Here is a 21680-nt window from a genome sequence, read left to right as displayed (position 1 = left end):
AAATATTTAAAAGCACAAGTGGTTAAAGATTAATCCACTGTCATGACAATGATGTGGCAACAGAGGCTGTGCTTCAATATTCATTTTTCGACTGGAGGACAAGGTGGCAGTAACGCTCATGTAGCTGTATGGTCTCTTGCCGCATACGGGATGTGTACAGCAGACTTTGTTACTGCTTGAAAGCAGGATTTCCCACCATGACTGGATATTCAAACTGTTCTGCTAACCATACCAAAATTTGGAGTCATTATTTAGTACTTGCCCTGGGCATCCCCCAGCTGACCATTAACATAGCTTCTGTGATCTTCAACTGCATAGTCATCATCACCAGAATGGCGACAAAGGATCTGCACAAGCCTATCTCTATCCTCTTCTGCAATTTGGCTTTTTCTGATCTCTTCACAAGTTTTTCTGGCTTTTGGATTTCAGTGCTGTTCATCACCAACCCTGACATTACAATCTTTGGATCCAAGGGTATACTTGCACCTTATTCCTTATATACTACGTCGATTTTATCCACCATCTATAACTTGGTAAGCATTGGAATCGAACGCTATCTGGCTGTGTCTGAAAGTATTAGGACAAGGTTTAGGGTTACTAGAAAACATTCCATAGCTGTAGTTTTAATTAGCTGGATCCTTGCTTTCTCTTTGGGCTGCTTGCCCTTGATGGGGTGGAACTGCTTGCATATGGGAAGAAATCTCTCAGTCCTCTACAGCCCGTTTTGCGTTGACTACCTCATCTTCATCACCATTCCCAACGTTGTGGCGGCTTTTATTGTCCCTCTGTTCACTTACCTCAGAATCATTATCATCCTGAGGAAAAGAAAGCTCAGAATGAAAGCATGTGGGCAAGCTACCGGCACCTACAAATCCGCCGAAATCCAGGTGGCCAGAACTAGCATTTTTATATGGGTCCTAGCGTTGGTCTCCTATGCTCCTTTCTTTGCGGGAGTCATATTCGATGCGACAAACCACCAGTGCCCCCTCGATCTCTACCCCAGCGTCTACATCTTCCGAAACTGCACGGCCATGATGATCACCATGAACTGTTTGGGGAACCCGCTGATATACACCCTGAAAGCCAAAGAGCTGGGGGCTAAGCTCAAGTCTCTGAGGTGCCTTTCTGCCAACCGTGTACAAGCCTGTGCCGTGGCCAACATCTGACGGGGACCGGGAGCAGCCTTCAGCACCGCCCGGGGGACAGCGCCGGCGGCCCGGGAGGCTCTGGGAAGGACCAGGGGGGACCAAAGGGGGAGCAGAGTCCGCCAGCCGCCCTTGGGAGCGGCCCTTTTGTGGTGTTTTTATGGGTTTGGGGGAATTCAATGGCTGGAAAGGCTTCAGGACTGCCGGGGGATGTGTGGTTTTCCTTCTCGTTTACAGTCAGGGCTGTAGCTTCCACTGCTGGATCTGTGATTGGGGGCATTCTGCACTGTTTTGCTGCTGTAATTTTATCTGCGGAATTTATCTGGTAGAATTTTATTCTATCTCTATTTGTAGCTGCGTTACGTGATTCTGTGAGACGTTTGTGCCTACGCTTTTCATATTTCTGCTTATAACTAGCCATGAATCCGTGGTGTTGAAATGTGAGCTGCTCCAGCAGGAAACCTCCCTGGAGTTTTTCAGTCCCAGAATTGTAGCAAAGTCCCTTGTACACAACAAAGCAAAATAAAAATGTCAAGGCTGGGCATTTTGTGAAAGGCAGAGGTCTCACCCTCTCTCCTTCTCCAGAAAGGAAATTAGATTTTGGTAATTAATGTGTCAGACCCCAGTGGAGATGAACGCTTGTGGTTGGTGACGGGGACGTTGCCCACAGGGGTCTCAGCATTTTGTTGTCTTCTCTCTGCCCCCCAGTCACAGATGGGGAAGTCCTGGCTGAGAAGATCCAGGTGACATTACTCTATGTTTAATTTATTCTCAGCTGTTACTCATTGGTGCCACAGGGCCGCGATGATGGCGGAGCTCACCCAGGCACCATCCACCCCCCTCAGTCCCGCTTTGTAGCCGTTTATTTCCAGTTTATTTCTTCCTTTGTCCTTACTCCAGCATCCCAGTCTCCTCGAGCCCAGACGAAGCAACCCCAACACTCCTCTCCCTAGCGGCTGCGAGCAAAAAAACCTCCGTTTTATGTAAAAAAAATAAATAAAAAAAACACGCCCCGGTGCTCGGCGCTGTGCTGGCCGCGCCTGAGGCGGGGCGGGGCGGCGCTGGGCGGGCCGGGCCTGGAGCGGGCCGGGGACGCCATGAGGGCGGCTCGGAGCTGTGGGGTGTGCGGGGCGGCGGGGACGGCCCCGTACCGGTGTCCGCGCTGCGCCGAGGCTTAGTGAGAGGAGAAACGGGTTGGGGGGAGCGGGTTTGGGGCGAGGGGGCCCGCGGCGGCCGCCCCCATTGCGTGAGGGGCGCCGCCGGGCCCTGACGGGAGCCGTGTGCCCGCAGCTGCTCCGTGCCGTGCTGCAGGGAGCACCGAGCCCGGTGCCGCCGTGACGGGGATGGGAGCGGGGCCGCGAAGATCTCGGAGCTGGGCAGGGCGGCGGAGGGGCTGGCAGAGCCCCGAGGGGCCGGCCGGGCCGGGCAGCGCGCAGGTAAGGGGCTGGGGGGGGGCACGGGGGTGGGTGAGGGGGTACGGGGGGCTGGGTACCCCCGGCCCGGTTCTCTTTGCCGTTCCTAGGCGGCCCCTGGTCGGTGGCGGACATCCTGGCAGAGGACGACGAGCAGGACCGCGTCCCACTGCAGAAGCTCAAGCTGCTGGGTGAGCCTGAGGGTTGGAGGGGGTTTGGGGGGGCTGTAAGGCCGGCTGGGGTGTGTTACTGAGGCACTGTGCTTCGTCCTGGTTGTGCAGCTCGCCTTAAAGCTTCCTGTGTCACATACCCGGCCTTTTGCCTTGAGAATTTACCCTCAAACTAACAGTGTTCTAAGCAACGTTTGTAACTGCTCACAATTAGTGTTGTTCATCTGTTTTTCTCTGAAGGAGAATCAGAAGAACTGAAAGGCTTGCTCCTGAACCCACACCTCCGGCAGCTGCTGCTGACGGTTGATGAAGCAGAAGAGAAGAGCTCCCTCATGAAAAAGTACATGCAGGAGCCGTTATTCGTTGAGTTTGCAGACTGCTGCCTGAGAATTGTTGAACCCCCAGAGAAGGAGAACATTCTTCCTGAGTGAGCTACCTTGGAAACCTTTTGCTTTCCTTGAGTTTTTCCTCCGACAGGAGGGATCTTGCAGCACCCCTCTGCAACTCTGGTGCACCATGCCGGGTATTTCCTCTGGGTTTGGTCACGCTTCCCTCATGGACGTCAGGACTCAAATTTTTAATTTAGAGTTGATAAACAGTGATACAGTATTGGACAGATGTTTAGATACTAGCAAGTAAATTTGATACTACATGGACGTGCGATCTTTTTATAGAGAAATCCTGTCAACCATGGGAAATGCTGCTTCCCAATAACAATTATATTAAATATCTCGACATTTATCTTAATCCACAAACTGTTGTGAAATGTTTTTGTTACCTTTGTTATGGATAGTCAGGCACCTTCACAAGATAGTTAACAGTTTTATTTAAAAGTGGCCTACACAGAAGAGCTGAATGTTTTCAAGACCCATGTACACAACAAAAGGATGGTATTGGCACCCCTAAGGAGAACTTTGGCCCCTCAGCTATGGCTAAGTAGTGCTAGAAACACATGGCACTTGTGAGATTATTCATATTTTGGTCCTACAGATAAAAAGCAAACAGTCCAGTGTTGCTTTTCCCTGAGATGTCTGCCTCTAGTGTTACAGCTGACTGCTACTTCCTCAGTCACAGGTTTCTGAATGTGTGCAATCAGTCTGACTAGCTGTGCCTCCCAACGAGAATGCAGCACACATCAGAAAGGTTTGCCTTTTTTGCTATCTCATTACCAGCCTCTTGCTCTGCCCCTGTAGTGCCAGAAGAGTTCTGTTCAAGTATATACTGTTTAAAGCACTTGATCTAGTTTAATTATGTTGAGTGTTCTCATAGTGCTATTTCCTCTAATATGTGCGTGTGTGGGAGGAGGAATATCCCCCATGCGTTCTGAATTTGTAGTATATTATATTACATATACAATGCATCACTATAGAAAGCTCTGAGGTAGCAGCAGATACGGACGTTGAGTAATTTGAAAGCAGCAGCCTGCAGCAGTCCTTCCCTGAACGAAAAAGTTCAGTATGTGCAGATGGCCAAAACTTAGGTTGGAAGGAGTCCTTTTCTGTCCAATAAAATCTGGTTAAATCCAGTGATAGAATAGGCAGCTGTGTGGGGGCTGACATTTGCGTAGTGCAGGGGAGACTTCTTACAGTGAAACTTGACAGAGCCCTAGAAGGAAAAGAGGTGGAGAGGTCAGTTGATACTTTGCAGGGTTATGAGCTAGTTTGGCTATTCAGACTGATTACTGCCATAGTACACAAAGTACACAAGCAACTGTTAAATATGACTAAGGGTAGAGGAAGACCTGCAGGGGTATCCTACAAACTGATTTAAGATCAGTGATTACTGTGAAGAGTATCAATACCACAACTCGCACTGAAGGTAGCTTAAACTCTCAAGATCTGAGTATTTAGTTGGTACTACGTCTTCCTACTTAGAGTAATTGTGACCACGCACAAGTTATATTCTTGCAAGCATGATTTTAGGCAAGCTCAAAAATTTAACAAATGGGGACAAGTTGATCTCTAAATGGAGTGCAACGTCACAGAGAAGCTGGTGTGGGCTGTAGCTTGCTTCTAGTAAATGGTTTTTGATTCTGTCTTGCACGTGAGTAGGAGGTGAAGTACTGGAGGGTTGTTCCCTGCCTTCTGCCCCAAAAACCCTCCATCCTAATTAGTCTGCGTGCAGTCATCTGCATGGTGATGTTAATATAGAATTACTGGGATTGGCAGTGCCTTTCTCCATATGGGCACATTTTCTTGCTGTGTTTTCTTGTACCAATTTAATTCCCCTAAGCAGAAAAAAATACATAGAACATAACAGCAGAGCCCGCGTTTGAATTCTTTCCTGTCTGTTTCTGAAGCAGAGCTTTGTTCTATTTATTCCTATGACAGATTAACAAGCACTTTCGTGCTTAGGTCTCTTTTCAGTCCTGTGTCTGGCTTGACCTGTTGATGTCAACATCGTGCTTGCATATCTAACCCAGTGGATAAAGGAAGACCAGAGCCTGACAGCAGACTTCATGCCCATACTGTTACGGGATCCTGAACTCATGAGAGCTTAGGTGTGCTGCTGACTTGAGGGTGTGAGGTACATTACCTGTGGAAGAGCTCTAATGGAAGTAATGCCACAGCCAAGGAAGCTGCTTTCTGTCTTGTAGCAGTCGCTCTCCTGAAGTACTTTCAAGCACGCCAGCAGGGACAGGTCTCTCCGGAGTCCCGCTATGGTAACAGGCGCAGCAGCCAGGACGAGGCCAAGAGGCCAGAACTGAATTACTGCACGTAGGGGCCAGGTTGTTTCCAAAGAGCAAGGTGATTTGGCTGACGTTGTAGTGCCAGGAACTGAGAACAGTGGTTTTTCTTCACCCTCATCCAGTTCTGCTGCTGCCAAAGCAGCCATTTCTGCCTGATTAAGAGACACAGAACAGTATTGCTAAACAAGATTCTCCAGCATCTTGAACAAAATTTAAAACTGCAAAGCTAAGAGCCTAAAAAATAGGCCATCATAAAGGATAGGACACCTTTTGGGATGCTTTCCCATTTTATAAAGATAATTAGGAATGAGTTTATTCTGCAGTCTCTAGCTGCCACCCTGCAAGCATTCATCATCTACACTTCAGCTTGAGAAGAGTTTCTGAAGAACCGTCAGTATTGGTTTTGTACAGTTACTTGACAGCGGTAGATTATTTCTCTAACAGTACAAAGCATCAGTCACTCAATTTTAATGCTTCCCTGCACCAACGTACTTACTCTCCATTTCCTCCAGCAATGCTTAATAACATTAGCAGCCCTGCGCATCCTTTGGAAGTGATTCTTGGCTAACCAGGAACGAATAGCTGAAGATTTAATTAAAAGAAATGTGAGTACAAAGAATCTCAGCTTCTGTTGCACACAGTGTAAGAGAGAAGTCACTTAAGCTTTCTCCATGCTCACTTAGCATATCCATTCTTCAAGTACCCAGTGTAGCTGAAATGTTACTTGCTGCATTATGCCCAGCCACACCCTCATCAAATTACCTGCTTGGATGAGGGTTGCAGACCTTCTCTCCTTCTCAAGTTTCTTCTGTTTAAATCTTCTCCAGCAACACTGAATACAAAATGCTTTCTCGTTTAACACCTCTGCTCGTTTAGCTTCAAGTTGCTCTAGCTGCAATGGGGATACAAGCCTGCAGTTAATAGTCAGGGACAGATGTTCTTAACCCTTCTACAGTCATTTGTTATTCGCTGGAAACCTACACACACATTTCAGTGTCCCAAGACTGCTTACATTTTTGAAGTGACAGCGTGTCATTAATGCTTTTTAGATATATATAAATTAAAAGTGTAAGTATCTGAGGGGGGAAAACAGTATTGTGAGGGGAAAAAGCAGAAGCTACCAAAGTCACAGTAGCAGCTGGCTTAAAACTAGCTCCACTGAATGGGGGTTCTTTTATGGCTATACCCTTTAGTGTGCAAGCTTTCCAGAAGTGCTTTCTCTGCTTTTGTCAAAAATAATTTGCTTAGACCCGTAAGAGTAGCCAAGTGTGTCAGCTGAAGCCAGGGAAAGCCATAACTGAAACTGAGAGGATGCTTGCAGCACTAGGTCTGAGTTCACTGCAGAACTGTAAGCCAAGAAATAACATGCTTACCACAGAATTAGCCATAAATACTTTGGTTTTGCCGCAGTACACTGAAGCGTTATCTGATCTCTTCCCTGTTGGCTCAGCAGCAGTTTGTCCCGTAACAACATTCTGAAGTATCTCAAAAATGACAGAACGTGATGCTTTGTCATCATCTATCACTGCAGTCTTGCCTGCAAATGGAGCATTGAAGAGAAGGTATTGCAAAACTTGTAAATCAAGAGCAAGTAACTGTCCTTATACTGACACTTGGCCACTTAGGGGGGTATGCACCTACAACAAGAGTGGGGGAGGTGATGGCTGAGATATTCTATTTCTAGCTATAAGGGAAACAATGCAACAGCACAGATTTTGTCATATGGTAACAAGTAGAAAGGCAGCGCAGTGTGTTTAAACTAGGATGTAGTTTGGGTGCTAAGGTGTTGTCTTGTTGGCTCCATTGCAGCCTGTTCAGACTAGCACAGATAACGATACTTTGGGCAGATCTAGACAATCAAACAAATTTGGGGAGGACTCAGCTGTTCTGACATTGTTTAAAGTATACTAACTGGAAATGTTAGAAATCAACAGTGATGCAACTGAGAATGGATTTGAGTGGCTCAGTACTAAGAAAATCTGATGAAATAACCAAAACCCCAAGCTATTAGTAACAAAGAGCAAAAAGCAAGGTGTTAGACTGATAGTGTTAATGTACTGCATGATGCAGGAATAGAAAACAAATTCTACACAATTCTACAGCTTTAATAGGGTATCAGAAGCAGCTAAAGGAATCAGGGTCACATACTAAGCAGGAATTTATTGCAGCAGTAAGAGGTTATTATAACTGTTTCTAGGACTTTTTTTTTTTTTATTTTATGTTTACATTATGAGACAAACACGTTAGCCAGATTAACCTATTTGGAAATAGAGGTAGACTTAATTCAGACCTGTCCTTGAAAGAGATTGTGTTGCTCAAGGCAATGCTGCATGAGTATTCTGCATGCCCAATGCCGGAACTTGATGGTCTCTGTATCTTTCCATCCTGGACACTATTTGTTTTTCTGCTGCACTTATTTCTAAGGAGATGAGAGCATTTTAAGGTACTGAAAACAAATATAAACAATTCTTGCTTACAGGAAGACATCTGGTGACTATGAGGCTAGGGTTAGGCTGATAAGGGAACCAAAAGCTTATCCATATGTTTAGGAAATTGTTTTATTTTGTTTGCAGTTTATAACCTGCTAAAGATAAAAAGGAGTAGTAACCTATCACAATGAGGTATTTCAACTAATGGGTTTCTAATTGAGGGAGAAAGATATGGTGTGTAAGTAATTTTCCAGCCTGTACTTCATTACTTCATTCTATTTCGGCAAGGTTAAGAGATTTCCAGCCGTTTTACTTAGCTGAAATAGGCTGGTACTTACTGATCTTGTTTTCTACGTTTGCTGGTTACTGAGCAGACCCCAGAAAATGGGATTAATCTGGGAGAGGGAAGGGGTTTGCAGTAACTTGCAATATTAAATGTAACTACCTGATGAGCTCCTTCTTTGAGTGACATGTACCAAAGACATTACCTGGTAGACTGGATTATGTTTATAAAGTCCATCCTCGCTCTTGTTTAGAAAAAAGAATTGCATATAGAAGTTTGCAAAAGGCAGAAGAAGCAGCAGAATCCAAGTAAGCTAGAAGGTCAGTGTGTTTGGCAAGAAGACAAGGTGGGGAAAAAAAAAGGAAGGAGAAGGAATATAAGCAAAAAGGTAAGTGGTTTTCAAGTTTACTTAAGAGACAGCTCTAAATCAAATTAAATTGGGGGCAAACCCAAACACCATCATAACTAATTTTTCTATTGAAGAGGAACACAGAAAAACAGCAGTAAGATGAAAGATTTGCTGTCTTAAAAAGAGCATGCTATATATATGCATTAGGCAAATTAGAAATTTAAGTCAATGTAGATAAATTAGGAAAATATTTTCAGAATAATGGTCTTGCTAAGTGCTGAATATAGTAATTGCATCTGATCTATGTAATAGCAACTTGGTGCAGTGATAATTTTATTTTACAGCAGAGGGATTTTCTAAGGAAATGTACCTTTTTTCTTGGCAGTATGATAGTTGCTTTTACCACACACACTCTTTTTATTGTACCCACGTGATCTTCTCAGTATTTCATAGCGTTCAGTGAAACTTTCAAAGGAGATCCTGATAGACAAAAATAGGGTTAATTCTAGGCAAGTATCATTTATTTACTATCTGGTAAATAACCTATCCTTTGAGGGGAAAAAATTGCAGAATGGCTTCAAAATTGCAGCTCATAGACTGCAAATAAAGTGATGCCTGTGTAGTCACCAACATGAAAGGAACTATAAACTTGCTGAAGAAATTCAGGAGGCTGTCTGTTGCCCAGTAATATACAATTACTTTTGCTTGTAACAAAAACTGGGCAAGAATTATGCTTGTTTATGATAAGAGCAAGCCTCACCCTATTGATGCTGAGCTGTCAATAACGTGAATAAATATACTTCTGAAATAAATAATATACTGCTAATTGCTATAGAAATTGATTATGCAAGACATTGCCCAAGAAGTTTGGACTTACCTAATAGGGAAGCCTGCTGCACTGATGGTGATGGCTTCAACTATTCCACATGCCTGAAGCTGGCTGAGAACCTGAGACATAAATTGAGTTGGTTTAGGTAGGCAAACACTGTCTTGTTCTTTGTGGAAGCTGCAGTGAAGTGTGCATGGGATGTGCTCAACCCAAGCCACATTCAGCTCAGCTAGTGTGTGCCTGGCATGGCTCACCACACTGCCAGTCAGGGATCGAATGGAGAGGGTGGAAAAGGTGGTTACATGGCTGCTGAGTTACTGCACTGTATAACAGCCAGAGCAGGGACAAGGCAGTGCTGATATGGAGGGAAAGTCCACTTTTGCCTTTTCTTGTGGTATCCACATACCCTGCATTGACCAAATGCAACAGAACATGGAAACCCAATGTTGATATTTTAACACTAGCGTGCGATCAGCAAATTCTCAGTGTGTTTAAAATAAATGCAGCACTGCCTCAGCTGTTTATTTTCCCATCAGAGAAGGTCCTCTAGTTATAGCTTTAGCATCTGCCGTTCTTTTCCCAAAGACATGCTTGTCAGCTGATCTCATCTAACTTGGCAGCCCTCCCAGACCAGACACCAGAAGAAGCAAGCAAACTTATTGTGAGTATGCGCTGTGAGGATATCTGTGTGACCTGGGCAGCCAACAGCCAGATCACCCTTATCAACCTTGCAGACTGCAAAGGCAGAATTCTAAATGACCTACGAGCACTTTGGTAAGAGAATTTCTCACAGAGCAACAAGTAAGTTGAATCTGAACAAGCTGCTGAGCTTACTGGTGCCATTTCAGAGGCACCATCAATGATTCTGAAAGGACATTTATCTTGGAAGTTGCAAAGGCGAAAAAGCTCTTTTGAAATGTACCGTTTAAAAAAAAAAAAAAAAGGCTTTTGAAGAATTACCTCTTCTTTTTTAAAAGTCAGTGCCTTGCAGTCAGCATTAGGCTTGATGCATCGGATGTAATGTGGTTTGGTGCTATTCAAAATTTGCATGAGATTTTCAAGTGAACCCTGCAGAAAACAAATTCAGGTATAATTAGGGATTCCTCCTCCATAGGTAGTGTAGTTTAGCTAATCACAGCTCTTCTATAAAAACAAACAGTTTTTTGCAAGAATGGCTCTACAGACTCAGTTCTTTAAGGACATCTTGAGTAAAAATTCCACTCTATCAACAATTTTTAAAAGCATCCATAGTAATTTCAGAAAGTTTCCAAAACTGTACCAGGGACAGCAATTGAAGCTAACCCATCAAGAAGAACAAGTAGGAAAAAGCCTAATAAAGGCAGATGCCCAACTGTTAAAGGAAAAGCTAAGACTGGAGTGACTTAAAACTCTAAACTAGGAGAATATCAGAAACCTGACACTACTTCAGTTTTACAGCCATCTTATTTAATAACATTTATTGGTCTTGGTTCCAACTATATTGTTTTCTCATCTAGTTATGAAGACAGCAGTAGAAAGTAGAAACTTGAATAGAATGTACCTTGAACTTCGACACCACCGTAATAACAGCTGCTCTATTCTGGGTTCTGACATTATTTTGGTTCCTTTCTGTCGCAGGAAATAATTTTTGGAGTAAAGGGTCCTTAGAATTCTGCAAAACATGGATGAGTTCTGGTGGAATGGGGTCCTGCAAACACAAACATGACTCATTAGCATTTGGCCTTATGCAGAAAGCTTTGAAGATTTCAAAAAATTCCACATAAATAAATGGAATAGTATTTCGGATGCCAAGTGTGACTTAACCACAGCTGTAGTTTCAAATCTGACTACATGCATTCATTCATAGTCAGATCTGAGAACAGAAAATAGTTTGGCAAAACATCTAGCAAATCTAGTCAAATGTATGACTGCTCCTAATATTTTTCTTTTTATACAACTTAAGTGAGCTAGAAACCCAAGGACTAGTTTAATCCCAATTGCACAGTCTGCAACAAATATTAGAAAGTCTTCCTTTTAAATGAGTTGCTATTTTTTTCCATCACCATAGTATCATTTGCTGTAGTTTCTGATTATGAAAAAAATGATACGGGACTACAGTTTTAGTAGTCTACAGACTATTTTTTTTGTGCTGTGATGGCACAACAAGGCCAAAATTTGAGTTTCGGTGACATCTATGCTCTTGTTTCTCATAAACTTATCTGATTTTTTTATGAGGCTAAGTGCTGTATTTATGGCTATATAAATGCCCTGATGCCATTAACACTTCTGCATTGTCTCAGGAACAGAAGAAGCCCTGATTTGGTAATACATGATCCACTTAATCCTCAGCTGAAAGGTCTGTTAAAAAAGATTTTACTTGTGCCAGTGACCATTCACTGAAAAGCAGACCAAGGACATTATCCAATTCTACAGGGCCCGAATGGTTTATTTGGAGTGAGGTGAGCAAATTCAGTAAACATTGCTGAATATACATGTTAGTGATATTTTAAATTAAAATTTCTTTTGCTCTACAAGGTTTTGTTTTTAAACAGCTGATTCTGAAAACATCTACCTTGTTTTTCTCCACCATTGCTTCCAGCTGATAGCAGACTTTTCCAGCATAATGTGAAATAATGAAGTTAGGCTTCTTGCTAAATTTGTCTCGACTTAAACATTGATTATCAGACAAGGCTTTCTCAATCCGAGTTTGAAACAGGTCAGGGTTAGAGGATCTATTCAAACGGCATTCCTGCATAACAGACAAGACAAAATTGCAGCATTTTGTATTAGTCAAAAACAGCTGTCTAATAATTAAAAGCTAAAACACTTTAAATTAAAATCATAGCCATTTTACTTTTAGAATTGCTCTTGGTATGTAAGCCCTGAAATACTGTGGGGAAAAAAGATGTAATTGAGGCTTCACATTTGAATCAAAACATCCTGGATCAGTGGAAAAAAAAAAAAAAAGATTCTGTATAGGACAAAGAAATGTCATGATTGTAATGAGCATGTAGTTTCAAAAGGTAAGTTCTGCAGAATTTTTGTAGCTGGCAAGTTTCATACTAATTTAGCATTCATGTTTTCTTTGGTGGCTTGAGACAGGAGGCAGGCAACTAGGCCAGAAGCAGTAGGAGTGTAGGTGTGCACTTACCTCATTCAGCAAAGAAAAAATGCTGAGAGGATTGCCCTCGATCAGATCAAGGCAGTTCTGGTTGTCCTGGTAGTTTATGAAAGACCACTGTAGGCCTTCAGCTGCATATTCTTCCTGAAGTAAGAGAGAAACTGGCTGTTGTGCAGCAGAGGGCACTAGAGCTCAAATAACTGCACGGTTTTTTTCAGTTGATGCAGTTACTGTTTAACAAGTTAATCACAGACTCAGCCTACTTATTCAAAGACCAGTTCATGTTCAGTGGAAATCTTAAGGAAAAAAAAAAAATCTGAGGATATTTTACCCCAAGTAGCTTTTGATTATGTAGCAGCAGTTCCTATTGGAACAGTTTATTTCATTATTTGGGAAATTTAGATTTATTAGTGAGACCTGAAAAGCTGCTTTACAAAGTAAACAGAGGCCAAGACACTAAGACAAATAGACACTAAGCCTCTCCTGGCTGTACTGACTGGTTTTTCCCTTAAAGTGCAAGGAATACACAGAATTCCTTAGACTGGGACACAGCCCTAAACCTGCCATTGTGTGCCAGACTTCACTAACTTGGCTCCATTTAAATAAAGCCTGATCCAAAAGGAAATGGAAAAAGGCATCAGTTGAAGCAGCTTGTACAATATTTACGCCAAATTATGGAACAAACTGTCAGGAGTGCTTAACAAGCAGAAGCCCTGGACAGTTATTTTAAAAGTCTCCTGCCAAGAGCTTGCTCAGCATAGCCACTAATGGCATTCAGATGGTTTGGGACACAGCCAGATCATGAGAGGTAAGAGGGCAGGCAGGCATTGGCAGGAGTGCTACAAACAGAGGTCATGAATTAGTTTTAAGGAAAGTAACCGTGTGCTTGAACTTGGTTTCCGTCTTCACTGACCATTAACCCCTGGCATACTAACGAAGGTAGGTGGGGAAAAAAAAAAAAGCATATGAAAGCACAAATTATGGGCAAAGAGGTGCTATTGTCCTCAATAAATTGATATAACTATGCTGTGAGGCAGAAGGTGCCATCATGTTGGTGCCATTAAGAAAACAGTTTCCCAGATTCCAGCTAATGGCAAAGATCATTGGGGTAATGCATGCGTAATGTGGAGGAATTCAACCAGGACAGGAGTACATCTATTAGAGAAGCACTCCAGGTCTGGCAGGGGCTTTGTAGCTCTCAGAGCACTCAGATGAGAACTTGAATTAGCAGGGCATGCCCAGTTAGATAAGTGACTGTAATGTATTTAGCATGGAACAGATACCTTCTCTGTTGTGAAAGACAAGTCTTGTACTTTCTCATTGAAGAAAAAAGCTGATGTGCAATGTTTCTGACCTTAAAGGCACTGGCATGACAACTGGGTTTATGGAGCTGTTCTCCCATGGCAGAAGACCTCCACAAGGTACCATGTACCAGTGATGTTCAGATTACAAGATTCTGTTGGGTTCTCTGTGCTGGCACTAAGTCCAGGTCTAGAAACTTTATACTTAGTGAATGGTTATGATGCTGTTTGACATTTGCTCTTAGTGGAATATTACCTGTTGTGCTTTCAGATAGTGTGCTACGAAGTGCTGCTGCAGTTTCTCATTGGCATAGTTAATACAAAGCTGTTCCAAGTTGTTTTCAGGAAAGGCTTCAAAACCGTAAACATCCAACAAACCTAGGAAGAATATGGTAAGCTAGTGCATTTTGGTCTAGGAGTAGATTGAAGGACTTATGGTTAAACTCAGTTAAACCAGGGATGAATAACCGTACCTATGAAGCTGGTCCACGCTGATGTATCTGCAAAAATGCTTTCGTTTATGACCGAAACAAGCCATTCAAACAATCTGCAGACAATGACAACTGGATTAGTTGGAAAAGAGCTTGCTTTTCTTACTGATCCAGCAAGAAAGTTATGACACGCTGCCTGGCTGACATTAAATAGCAGTTCTCTGAAAATCTATTAGATACTGCAGCTATGTCAGTATCTGTGACTGAATCAAGGGTGTCTCAGGAGGGAAAGGCAGAGTTATACTACTGTTGTGTCCAAGCAAAAACCAGAGAAAGTAAGTCTCCTTGGCCTCCCTGTTCCCTCACAAAAATTAAAAGGATTGGCACAGCAGCGTGGCCTTACTTAGCGTAGATCACTTTGGCGAGGCAGTCTCTCCTAGTCTCACATTCTGCTCTAGAGCATGGCTTCTTGAAGACTTGCTGTTGTTTTCCAGCAGTTATTGTTCGAATTCGTAGTGATTCCAGTAGCTCCTCAACCGGTATCTTCAGCAAGTCCCCAGTGATCTTCACAAAATCTTATTCAGGCAAAAAAAATGTTGGAAGATTATCTGGAGTGTCAAATGAATGCAGCCCCTTTAAAGTTATGGAAGGTCTAGAGGTGATATCACAAAATGGCACTTCTGTGAACTCACTAACTTAAACGTGGGATTTTGGATCTTTTTACCCAAACCCAGAAGAAGGTACTCTGTAGAGTATGGCATGCTTGTTGCCTCACCTTTGGTCTTGTCTTCTAGTTCACAAGGCTGAGATTCATCTAGTGGGTTAGAAAATTGAATATTCCCAAGGTGGAGAAGGCCTGACAACACCTGCAATATAATCAAGCACTGAGTTTTCTAAAACACAGCTCTTCCTCCAAGGCAGCATCCTCTTAGCCTTGCCCTTGGCATATGAACAAGGCGAGTCAAAGCGTTTTTACACACACAAAAAGCAAGTAGATTCCAAGCTTCTACAATAATTCCTAGTGCTGCACTACTGAAGGAAATCTAAAGCTCACAGGTGCAGGCTTTTACTTAAAAACTAATATTTGGTTATGCAACATCACGTGTAGCTGCAGGCTCGCCAGGTGATATTGCTGCATCTAATACCAAACAACCCATGCTCTGGACACTGATACAGATTTACTTCTGTAGAAATCCCACACTAAACAGACATTCCAAATATCATTGTCAGCCTCGTGGTGACCATGCATTGTACCTGACCTTGAAAATATTGTTCTGCGTGGAGCGGTCAATGCCCAAGTGAAACATTGCATCCCTGGTCACCTCGAAGCAGTCCTCTGAAAAGCCAAACAGGTGTTATTCAAAAGGAAGCCATGCATGCAGGCATGCAGAAAACTCTCCACCACGTCCAGTTTAGCTGGAATTGCCAGAGGAGATCAAGAAAGCCAGACAGCCTTTAGGTAAATCCCAGAAGACGAGCTGGAGAACCAAGTCACTGGCTTAGCACCAACTCTGTGGGGCTTGGAAGTTAGGCAGCAGGTTGCTGAAGCACATCCAAAGATGAGACAGTTTCTAAACATAACCACAGAGTGATGCAAATTCGTGAAGCCAGAAACCACTATTTCAAGTCAGGTGAAAACCATTGACAGTGCAAACTAGAACGTAAAACCAAATCACGTTAATGCTGGTGGCTTTGCAAAATGTCTGTTGAGGCCAGACCAGGAGCCTGTTGGCTGATCAACCTGGGTCATGGGATTTAATGGAACAGACACATTTTCACCTGCCTTCCTTCAAAGTTACAGCTGTTATTAAGGGCCAGTCTGTGGAATTGATTTTTACCATCTAAATTTCTTTCAGAGTTTGGCAGCCAGCGGTAGTCAGCCCCTTCTGGAAGATTCCATTCCAGCCTCTCCTCTGCAGTGGCACCTTTTGTGATCTGAAGACAGAAAACAAGGTAATGACTGGATTCTGCCTTTGGTATTTACATCTCACAGACAAGGAAGAATAAGGGCCTGGGGGTATGATTTAATTTGGAAGCATGGCAGACAGGTGAACTGTTCGGAAGTTGCAACTGTGCTAAATCTGGTGATTTCATACCCACTGTTTGTCAGAAATATCTAGCAAAATTCATTGAACACACCTGGTAAAAAATATGAAAGTTTCGCTCATTGGGGGCCTGATAGGCAACTCTTGTCTTCTCCAAAAGGAAAGTCTGAATGGAGGCACTGCTCAGATGGTGGAATCTAGAGGCAAAGAGGGGGGGAAAAAAAGAAGCAAAGATTTTAACAAAGTTCCCTCACCATTTGATAAATGTTCTGTTGTCACAATACAGACTGACTAGGAATGCCCTGCAGTCCACCTTCAGTTTTGTGCAAGTTTAATATAATAGTTTATTCAGAGTTCTTAAATGCATCTCTGTTTTTCCATTTCTCTTTTAGATATCAGGATGAGTGCTAGCAGAAAACAAAAAAGAAATAATAATATAAACTGCCAGCAAATCAAAATATTTATAAAGACATTGAATATTCTCTGGCAGACTTTAGAAATAGGTTTGTAAAAATTTAAAGAAAGAAGACAGTAGATAAGCTTTTAAAACAGTAATTATTACCTGTCTAACTGAAGCTGGATATATTTTCCAAAACGGCTACTGTTATTATTCCGCAGGGTACATGCATTTCCTGTGAAATTACCAGTGACACATACAGCATAATCAGAGTGGTTTTACTCTTCCGTGTGGGGCATATAGACATTAAGGGGGATTTCTATACAGTTCCAGTATTTGAAGAGTTTGTCTTTTAAGGAGATGAACGAGAGGTAGCTTAGACTTGTATGTTAACAAAGAAAATGCCCACCACGGCCACTACTTGTCTTTGCTGTTAAAAAAGCTACTTTTACCAAATGCTTCCATGACGGGGTTGGAATCCAACACTCTCTTCTCTATCCTTTCCACAGTTTCATTGTCTTTGGGGGAGGTAACTGAAGCAGCAACAGAAGCATAAAATTTCATAAGGCAGCGAGATGTCCAGGTCTGCAAGAGACAGACTTGACAGTAGGCCTTCGTTTTTACTGTTAATAGTTATGTTAGTGAGTGAAACAGTGCTAGCTACCAAAAACACAGCTGGCGGTGATGCTGGAGAGTAACTATGTCAGGTTTATAGCTCTAGTTCAGCAGAAACTTTCTATGCATATCCTTATGTGCCACAGACACACTTAAATCCTATTGAAGTGCTTTGCTGAACAGCAGTTTTACTGAGATGTAACCATCTGGAAGCTCAGCTAGAATTAATAGCTAGTACCTTAACATGAATTGAATGTGAATGGACTTTGAGTCATTAACATTCAGCAAATCGTTTTGTTCTCAGGTTTAAAAATATCCTCACTTATTTTGCAGAATAGCAATGGATCATTACAGAAGGGCTTAGGATAGGATCTGAAGTTTCCTACCTCTTTTAAGTCTTTATATAGGGTTTGCTGAGATAATAGCTTCCTAACAGACTAAGCTGAGACTTTAACTCAGGTGCAATTCCTATCAAATGATTCAAATATAGCCCTTCCAGAAGTGACAGATGTTACCTAGAGAGTAGTTATATTGAGTCTATTTGATTGCAGCAATCACTTAATGCTTTATGCATATTTCAAGAGAATCTTGCTAGAGCAGACTGGCTACAATTTTCTTGTCAGAAATTTTTTTTCTTCTTCTTTGCTTGTTCACTGAAATACTTTGCACTACAAATCACTACCAAATTTCAAAGCATAAAAACAATGTCAGGACAATAGAAAAAAATCTCCTTACCTTCCCAGCACCACTTTCTCCACTAACAATTATAGACTGGTTTATGGGGTCTATCTGGCTTTGAACATTTCTGTAGGTTTGTTCAGCCACTGCAAAGATGTGAGGTTTTAAATCCTGGCAGTAAAACAGAATATTCATGTTTAAGAGAACAGTAATTACACAGTTCTACAGCAATGGGCAGCAAAGGTCTTCACACATTTATCTGAAAATAGTACTGCTCTTTTAGTAGAACTCATATTTCAGTAGAAATGGGTTTTATCCTTTAGAATTATTTTGCTCATGTAGAGATTTTGAAGAACTTGAAATCTGGGTTCTGCAGGAGGACAATTATTTCAAACATAAGGATTACCTGGGGGCGAACTGCAACATGGTACTCTCTCATAAGCTCAGGTGAATAGAGGCAGGAGATAGGCTGAAATGGGTTTAAAGCCACCAGGCTGCAGCCAGCATTTGTATAAAACAAGTTTACAGTATATCTTGCTTGAAGACATTTCAGAACTGAAAGATACACCTTCTATTAGTGTCTTTTGAAAAGTATATTCAACTCTTCCTGTTCCTATTTGTAACAAAAATCTTCAGAAATGTTACCTATTATGTTTAGCAGAGAATGAGAAGGTGATCAAGAAAGATCTATAGAAATAATATAAATAGAAAATGCCTTTAAAAGTTGCTCTTGTTTTTAAAAAGCTTAAGGGATGTTAACTCTTCAATTCATTAAATCCTGTGCTTTTATGAGGTTTTGTACTGTAAGTCCTAGAAAGCAGAGCTGTTCGTTTGCAGAACAGATAGAGGCAATAATTCCCCATCTACACTAGGAGCAGGTCTTAGCTTGTTTCAACAGGGCTTTTAAAAGTCAAATGAGAAATTTACTTTTCAAAACTAATTTCATGGGCATGTTTTGAATCTAAGTCAGAGCCTTGTTTTCTGATAAGTTCACATAAACCACAACTGCAATCACAAGGTCATCCAAGAGTCCTTCAACAGCATGAAGTCTCAACCACAACCCCATGCTACCTGAAGCAACAACACAAACATGAGTTCTGCAGGCAGAGATCGGTATGACTTAACTATAACAACAGTATTGAAAAAGAAAAATTCAACCAAGTCAAACATGACTCAGTTAATTTTAATAGGCTTTGGATATTTAACTACTGTGTTCAGGATAATGTGAACGTGGCGAGAACACTAATGATAGGTATTGGCAGACACCAGGGAAAGTGACTCCTCAGGAGATGCCACTCCTGGCTGGCTGCTTACCTGTTGTCATTGTCACTGGATTAACTTTTGTTAGGTCATCAAAAAGATGCAGCTTCTCTTCATCACTGAGAAAAGCTCTAACCTCTTCTTCAAATGATTCACTGAGGTCATTCTGGATGATGGAATCTTCTTTTTGGCCATTTACCTAGAGAGGACGTTAGGTCAGCACCAGTCCAAGGCAGAATACAGCTGGACTTTCACCTCATCCCCCACAGGTTATAGCTCTTCTACTGCTTCCATATAACAGAAGTTCACGGTCACCAAGAATCATAAGTTAGTATATTTGAGCTCCTGTTCCTCCCAGTTTGAAAGGAATATCCTCCCCCTGCATCGATGCTTCCCATGGTGTAGTCTGTTTTTAGAAAGTGTTATCTGGCATATGAGAGCTGGCAGGCTGACAACGATGTTTGTAGGTTGAATTCATTGCTCGCAATTCTGGCTGTAAGCAAAGGCACTCGGAAAGAACGTGCCCTTAATCTCATGCTATCCAGTGCTAACAAATGTCCGGGTCATTCAGCACAAGTATACTTGTACAGTGTTTTTAATGGTGTATTTCTAAGCCCATGAATGTCATGCATTCAGTGCAAGCACTGCCTTGGTCAGAGGGAAGCAGGAAGGACTAGCTGCAGAGGCGAAGGCAGAGCTAAAAGCTACAGCAGTTCAACACAACAGCAGTTTTCCTGGGAGAGACCTTCATTTGTACAGCAGAGATTGAGAGCCCCTAGACTGAAGTTGCAGAGTACATGCACTGCAGCCAGAGGAGAGAAACAGTAGCATTTTAAGAGGTGAAGACTATTAGTTGAAGATTTGACCCCTTTGAATCACTGAAAGTATTTAAATCTTAGCCTCTGGGCTCCTGTGTCCTTGACAGAATTACTTGGAAGGACACATTTGTTGCAGAAACGTAATGGAAAACTTAGCCAGAAGAGATTTCAGGTCCTGCTTGTTATTTTTGGGCTAGAAGGGAAAAGACACCAGTCCTGGTTTTTACATTCTGGATATTCCTTTACTCTTCCCCTTCTCCTTGACAGAAGCTCCTTCAAAGTAACCCTACTCATTTGTATTTAATAGCATAACTATGCAATTCTTTACAAGTTAACCAAGTTAATGAACAGTATCGCATTGTTTATGCACAAAAAGTGCTAAATTCAGTTAGCAGCATTCTCACTACATGAGCTAAGCTCATTAACAAAGAGGAAGATATACCACAAAACCCCATTAACGCATTTCTAAAAAAAAAAGCAAGAATAACGTACTCATTTAGGAGCATTATTATCTTTTGCAGACAGCATAAGATGTTAATTTCCAGTAACATAAAATTTTACATATCAAGGAAAAAAAATGCTTAGCAACGTAGTTAAGCTTTGCTATCAGAGTGATTTCTGTTGTTCTCCTCTGAATGAGCATTAGAAGCTTGCAGCTTTCATGGAGAACAGACACAGCTATGAAATACCCCATGGACAAGATGCGTTTCTGCCAATTGCCCATTCTTCCTCTGCCTTCTCACGTGCTCGCTGTATTATTCTGGCACCAAACAAGTTCTTAAGGAGCCTATCGTGATGCTGATATTGCAAGACCTGAGAAGGAGCTTCTTTCTGCTCACCTCCACCCTTTTGCTCAACATCTCTTCGTTCAAGAAGAAATGGTGATTGCTTAGCCAGAAGAAAAACAGTTTTTGAAAACGTGGCTTGTGACAGCTCCACTGCACAGCTCACGCATTCGTTCATTCTGCTGAAGAGCTTCCCTTCAGGATATATGCTGGCTGTAAGTATTAATGCTTGCCCCATTAATGCCAACGGCATACCAAAAATCTCGTCTTGGTGTCAGCAGCACAGCTCAAACCCACACGGCTCATACATCCAGCCGAGCTCCTGAACTAGGAGTGAATAAGCGTTAGCAGTTACCTAATCCTAACTGGCCGGAAACAAGCCAGCATTCCAATTCCTGCAGTAAAAAATTAATTAACCAGCACAATTCCTGGTTTCCTTCTTACCTGCTTGGGCATCTCGGCTCCTACAGCGCGGCGCTGCGGCTGTGCCCGCCCAGCCCTCGGGAAGGCGGCAGCGTTGGGATGCGGGGGCCTCGGCTCTGGGGTCCCTCACCCGAATCCCCCCGAGGAGCCCTGAAATAAAGCGGAGGAGTCGGCACGGGGCGGCTGCGGGCGCTGCTCTGCGGGGATCTCCTCAGTGCCCCGCCTGCCCGGAGCGGCTCTGACGGGGCGGGCGCGGGGCCCTGCCGGGGAAGGGAAGGGAAGGGAAGGGGCCGCTCACCGGGGCCGAGGGCAGCCGGGGTGGCGGGAGGAAGGGCGGCAGGACGAGGAGGAGGAGGAGGAGGAGGACGAAGAGGAGGAGCCGCGGCGGGGCTGCCCCGTGGCGAATCGGGCGCTGCGGATCGGCAGCTGCCGCCCAGCGCTGAAAGTGCGGCCGCGGAGCGCGGCCCGGGTTTACCTCAGCGGGAGGAAGGGGCGCGGGGAGCTGAGGTGGGGGCTGGGGA

General features: G+C 43.0%; 4 protein-coding genes across 11 annotated transcripts in view; 3 read left to right on the top strand and 1 right to left on the bottom strand.

Moving 5' to 3' along the window:
* PIGW (phosphatidylinositol glycan anchor biosynthesis class W) overlaps window positions 1-21680 on the top strand; it is a 43289-nt gene that overhangs the window by 17244 nt on the left and 4365 nt on the right. The window contains exons 1-3 of one of the 5 annotated variants that reach the window (XM_005014382.6): window positions 8501-8516; window positions 15995-16091; window positions 20598-20951. The gene's annotated coding sequence lies outside the window, so the exon portion shown is untranslated. Of the gene's footprint in view, window positions 1-8500; window positions 8517-15988; window positions 16092-20597; window positions 20952-21533; window positions 21667-21680 lie in introns of those variants that run through there. The other 4 variants (XM_072026177.1, XM_072026178.1, XM_072026176.1 and 1 more) reach the window with 4 other exon arrangements.
* Window positions 198-1166, top strand: LOC139999182 (lysophosphatidic acid receptor 1-B-like). The gene has a single exon (XM_072026247.1). The coding sequence runs from the start codon at window positions 198-200 to the stop codon at window positions 1164-1166; it is 969 nt and encodes a 322-aa protein (XP_071882348.1).
* ZNHIT3 (zinc finger HIT-type containing 3) lies at window positions 2173-3474 on the top strand. Its single transcript, XM_027471754.3, has 4 exons — window positions 2173-2322; window positions 2436-2581; window positions 2668-2748; window positions 2968-3474. Exons 1-4 carry the CDS (start codon window positions 2243-2245, stop codon window positions 3156-3158), a joined length of 498 nt encoding a protein of 165 aa, XP_027327555.3. The 5' UTR covers window positions 2173-2242; the 3' UTR covers window positions 3159-3474.
* Window positions 3530-21596, bottom strand: MYO19 (myosin XIX). 4 transcript variants are annotated; one of them, XM_027471741.3, is made up of 25 exons: window positions 21458-21590; window positions 21181-21309; window positions 19188-19332; window positions 18280-18428; window positions 17931-18044; window positions 17033-17165; window positions 16746-16815; window positions 16278-16380; window positions 15977-16073; window positions 15398-15474; window positions 14914-15004; window positions 14542-14713; window positions 14181-14254; window positions 13964-14085; window positions 12437-12550; window positions 11858-12034; window positions 10847-10993; window positions 10267-10374; window positions 9355-9425; window positions 8848-8957; window positions 6790-6953; window positions 6179-6308; window positions 5913-5998; window positions 5263-5568; window positions 3530-4332 (listed from the first exon to the last, which is right to left on the bottom strand). In XM_027471741.3, the coding sequence occupies exons 2-25, from the start codon at window positions 21190-21192 to the stop codon at window positions 4204-4206; spliced, it is 2901 nt and encodes a 966-aa protein (XP_027327542.3). In that variant the 5' UTR covers window positions 21193-21309; window positions 21458-21590; the 3' UTR covers window positions 3530-4203. The 4 variants fall into 4 exon arrangements, with proteins under 4 accessions (XP_027327542.3, XP_012950061.4, XP_027327543.1 ...); XM_013094607.5 differs by lacking the exons at window positions 18280-18428; window positions 21181-21309; window positions 21458-21590 and having other exon boundaries at window positions 19188-19325; XM_027471742.3 differs by lacking the exons at window positions 3530-4332; window positions 5263-5568; window positions 5913-5998; window positions 6179-6308 and adding an exon at window positions 7707-7835 and having other exon boundaries at window positions 6816-6953; window positions 21458-21596.

Source organism: Anas platyrhynchos, chromosome 20, assembly GCF_047663525.1.
Source record: "Anas platyrhynchos isolate ZD024472 breed Pekin duck chromosome 20, IASCAAS_PekinDuck_T2T, whole genome shotgun sequence".
NCBI lineage: Eukaryota > Metazoa > Chordata > Aves > Anseriformes > Anatidae > Anas > Anas platyrhynchos.
Note: the sequence above shows the minus strand (reverse complement) of the source record. Positions and strands in the feature narration are given on the sequence as shown.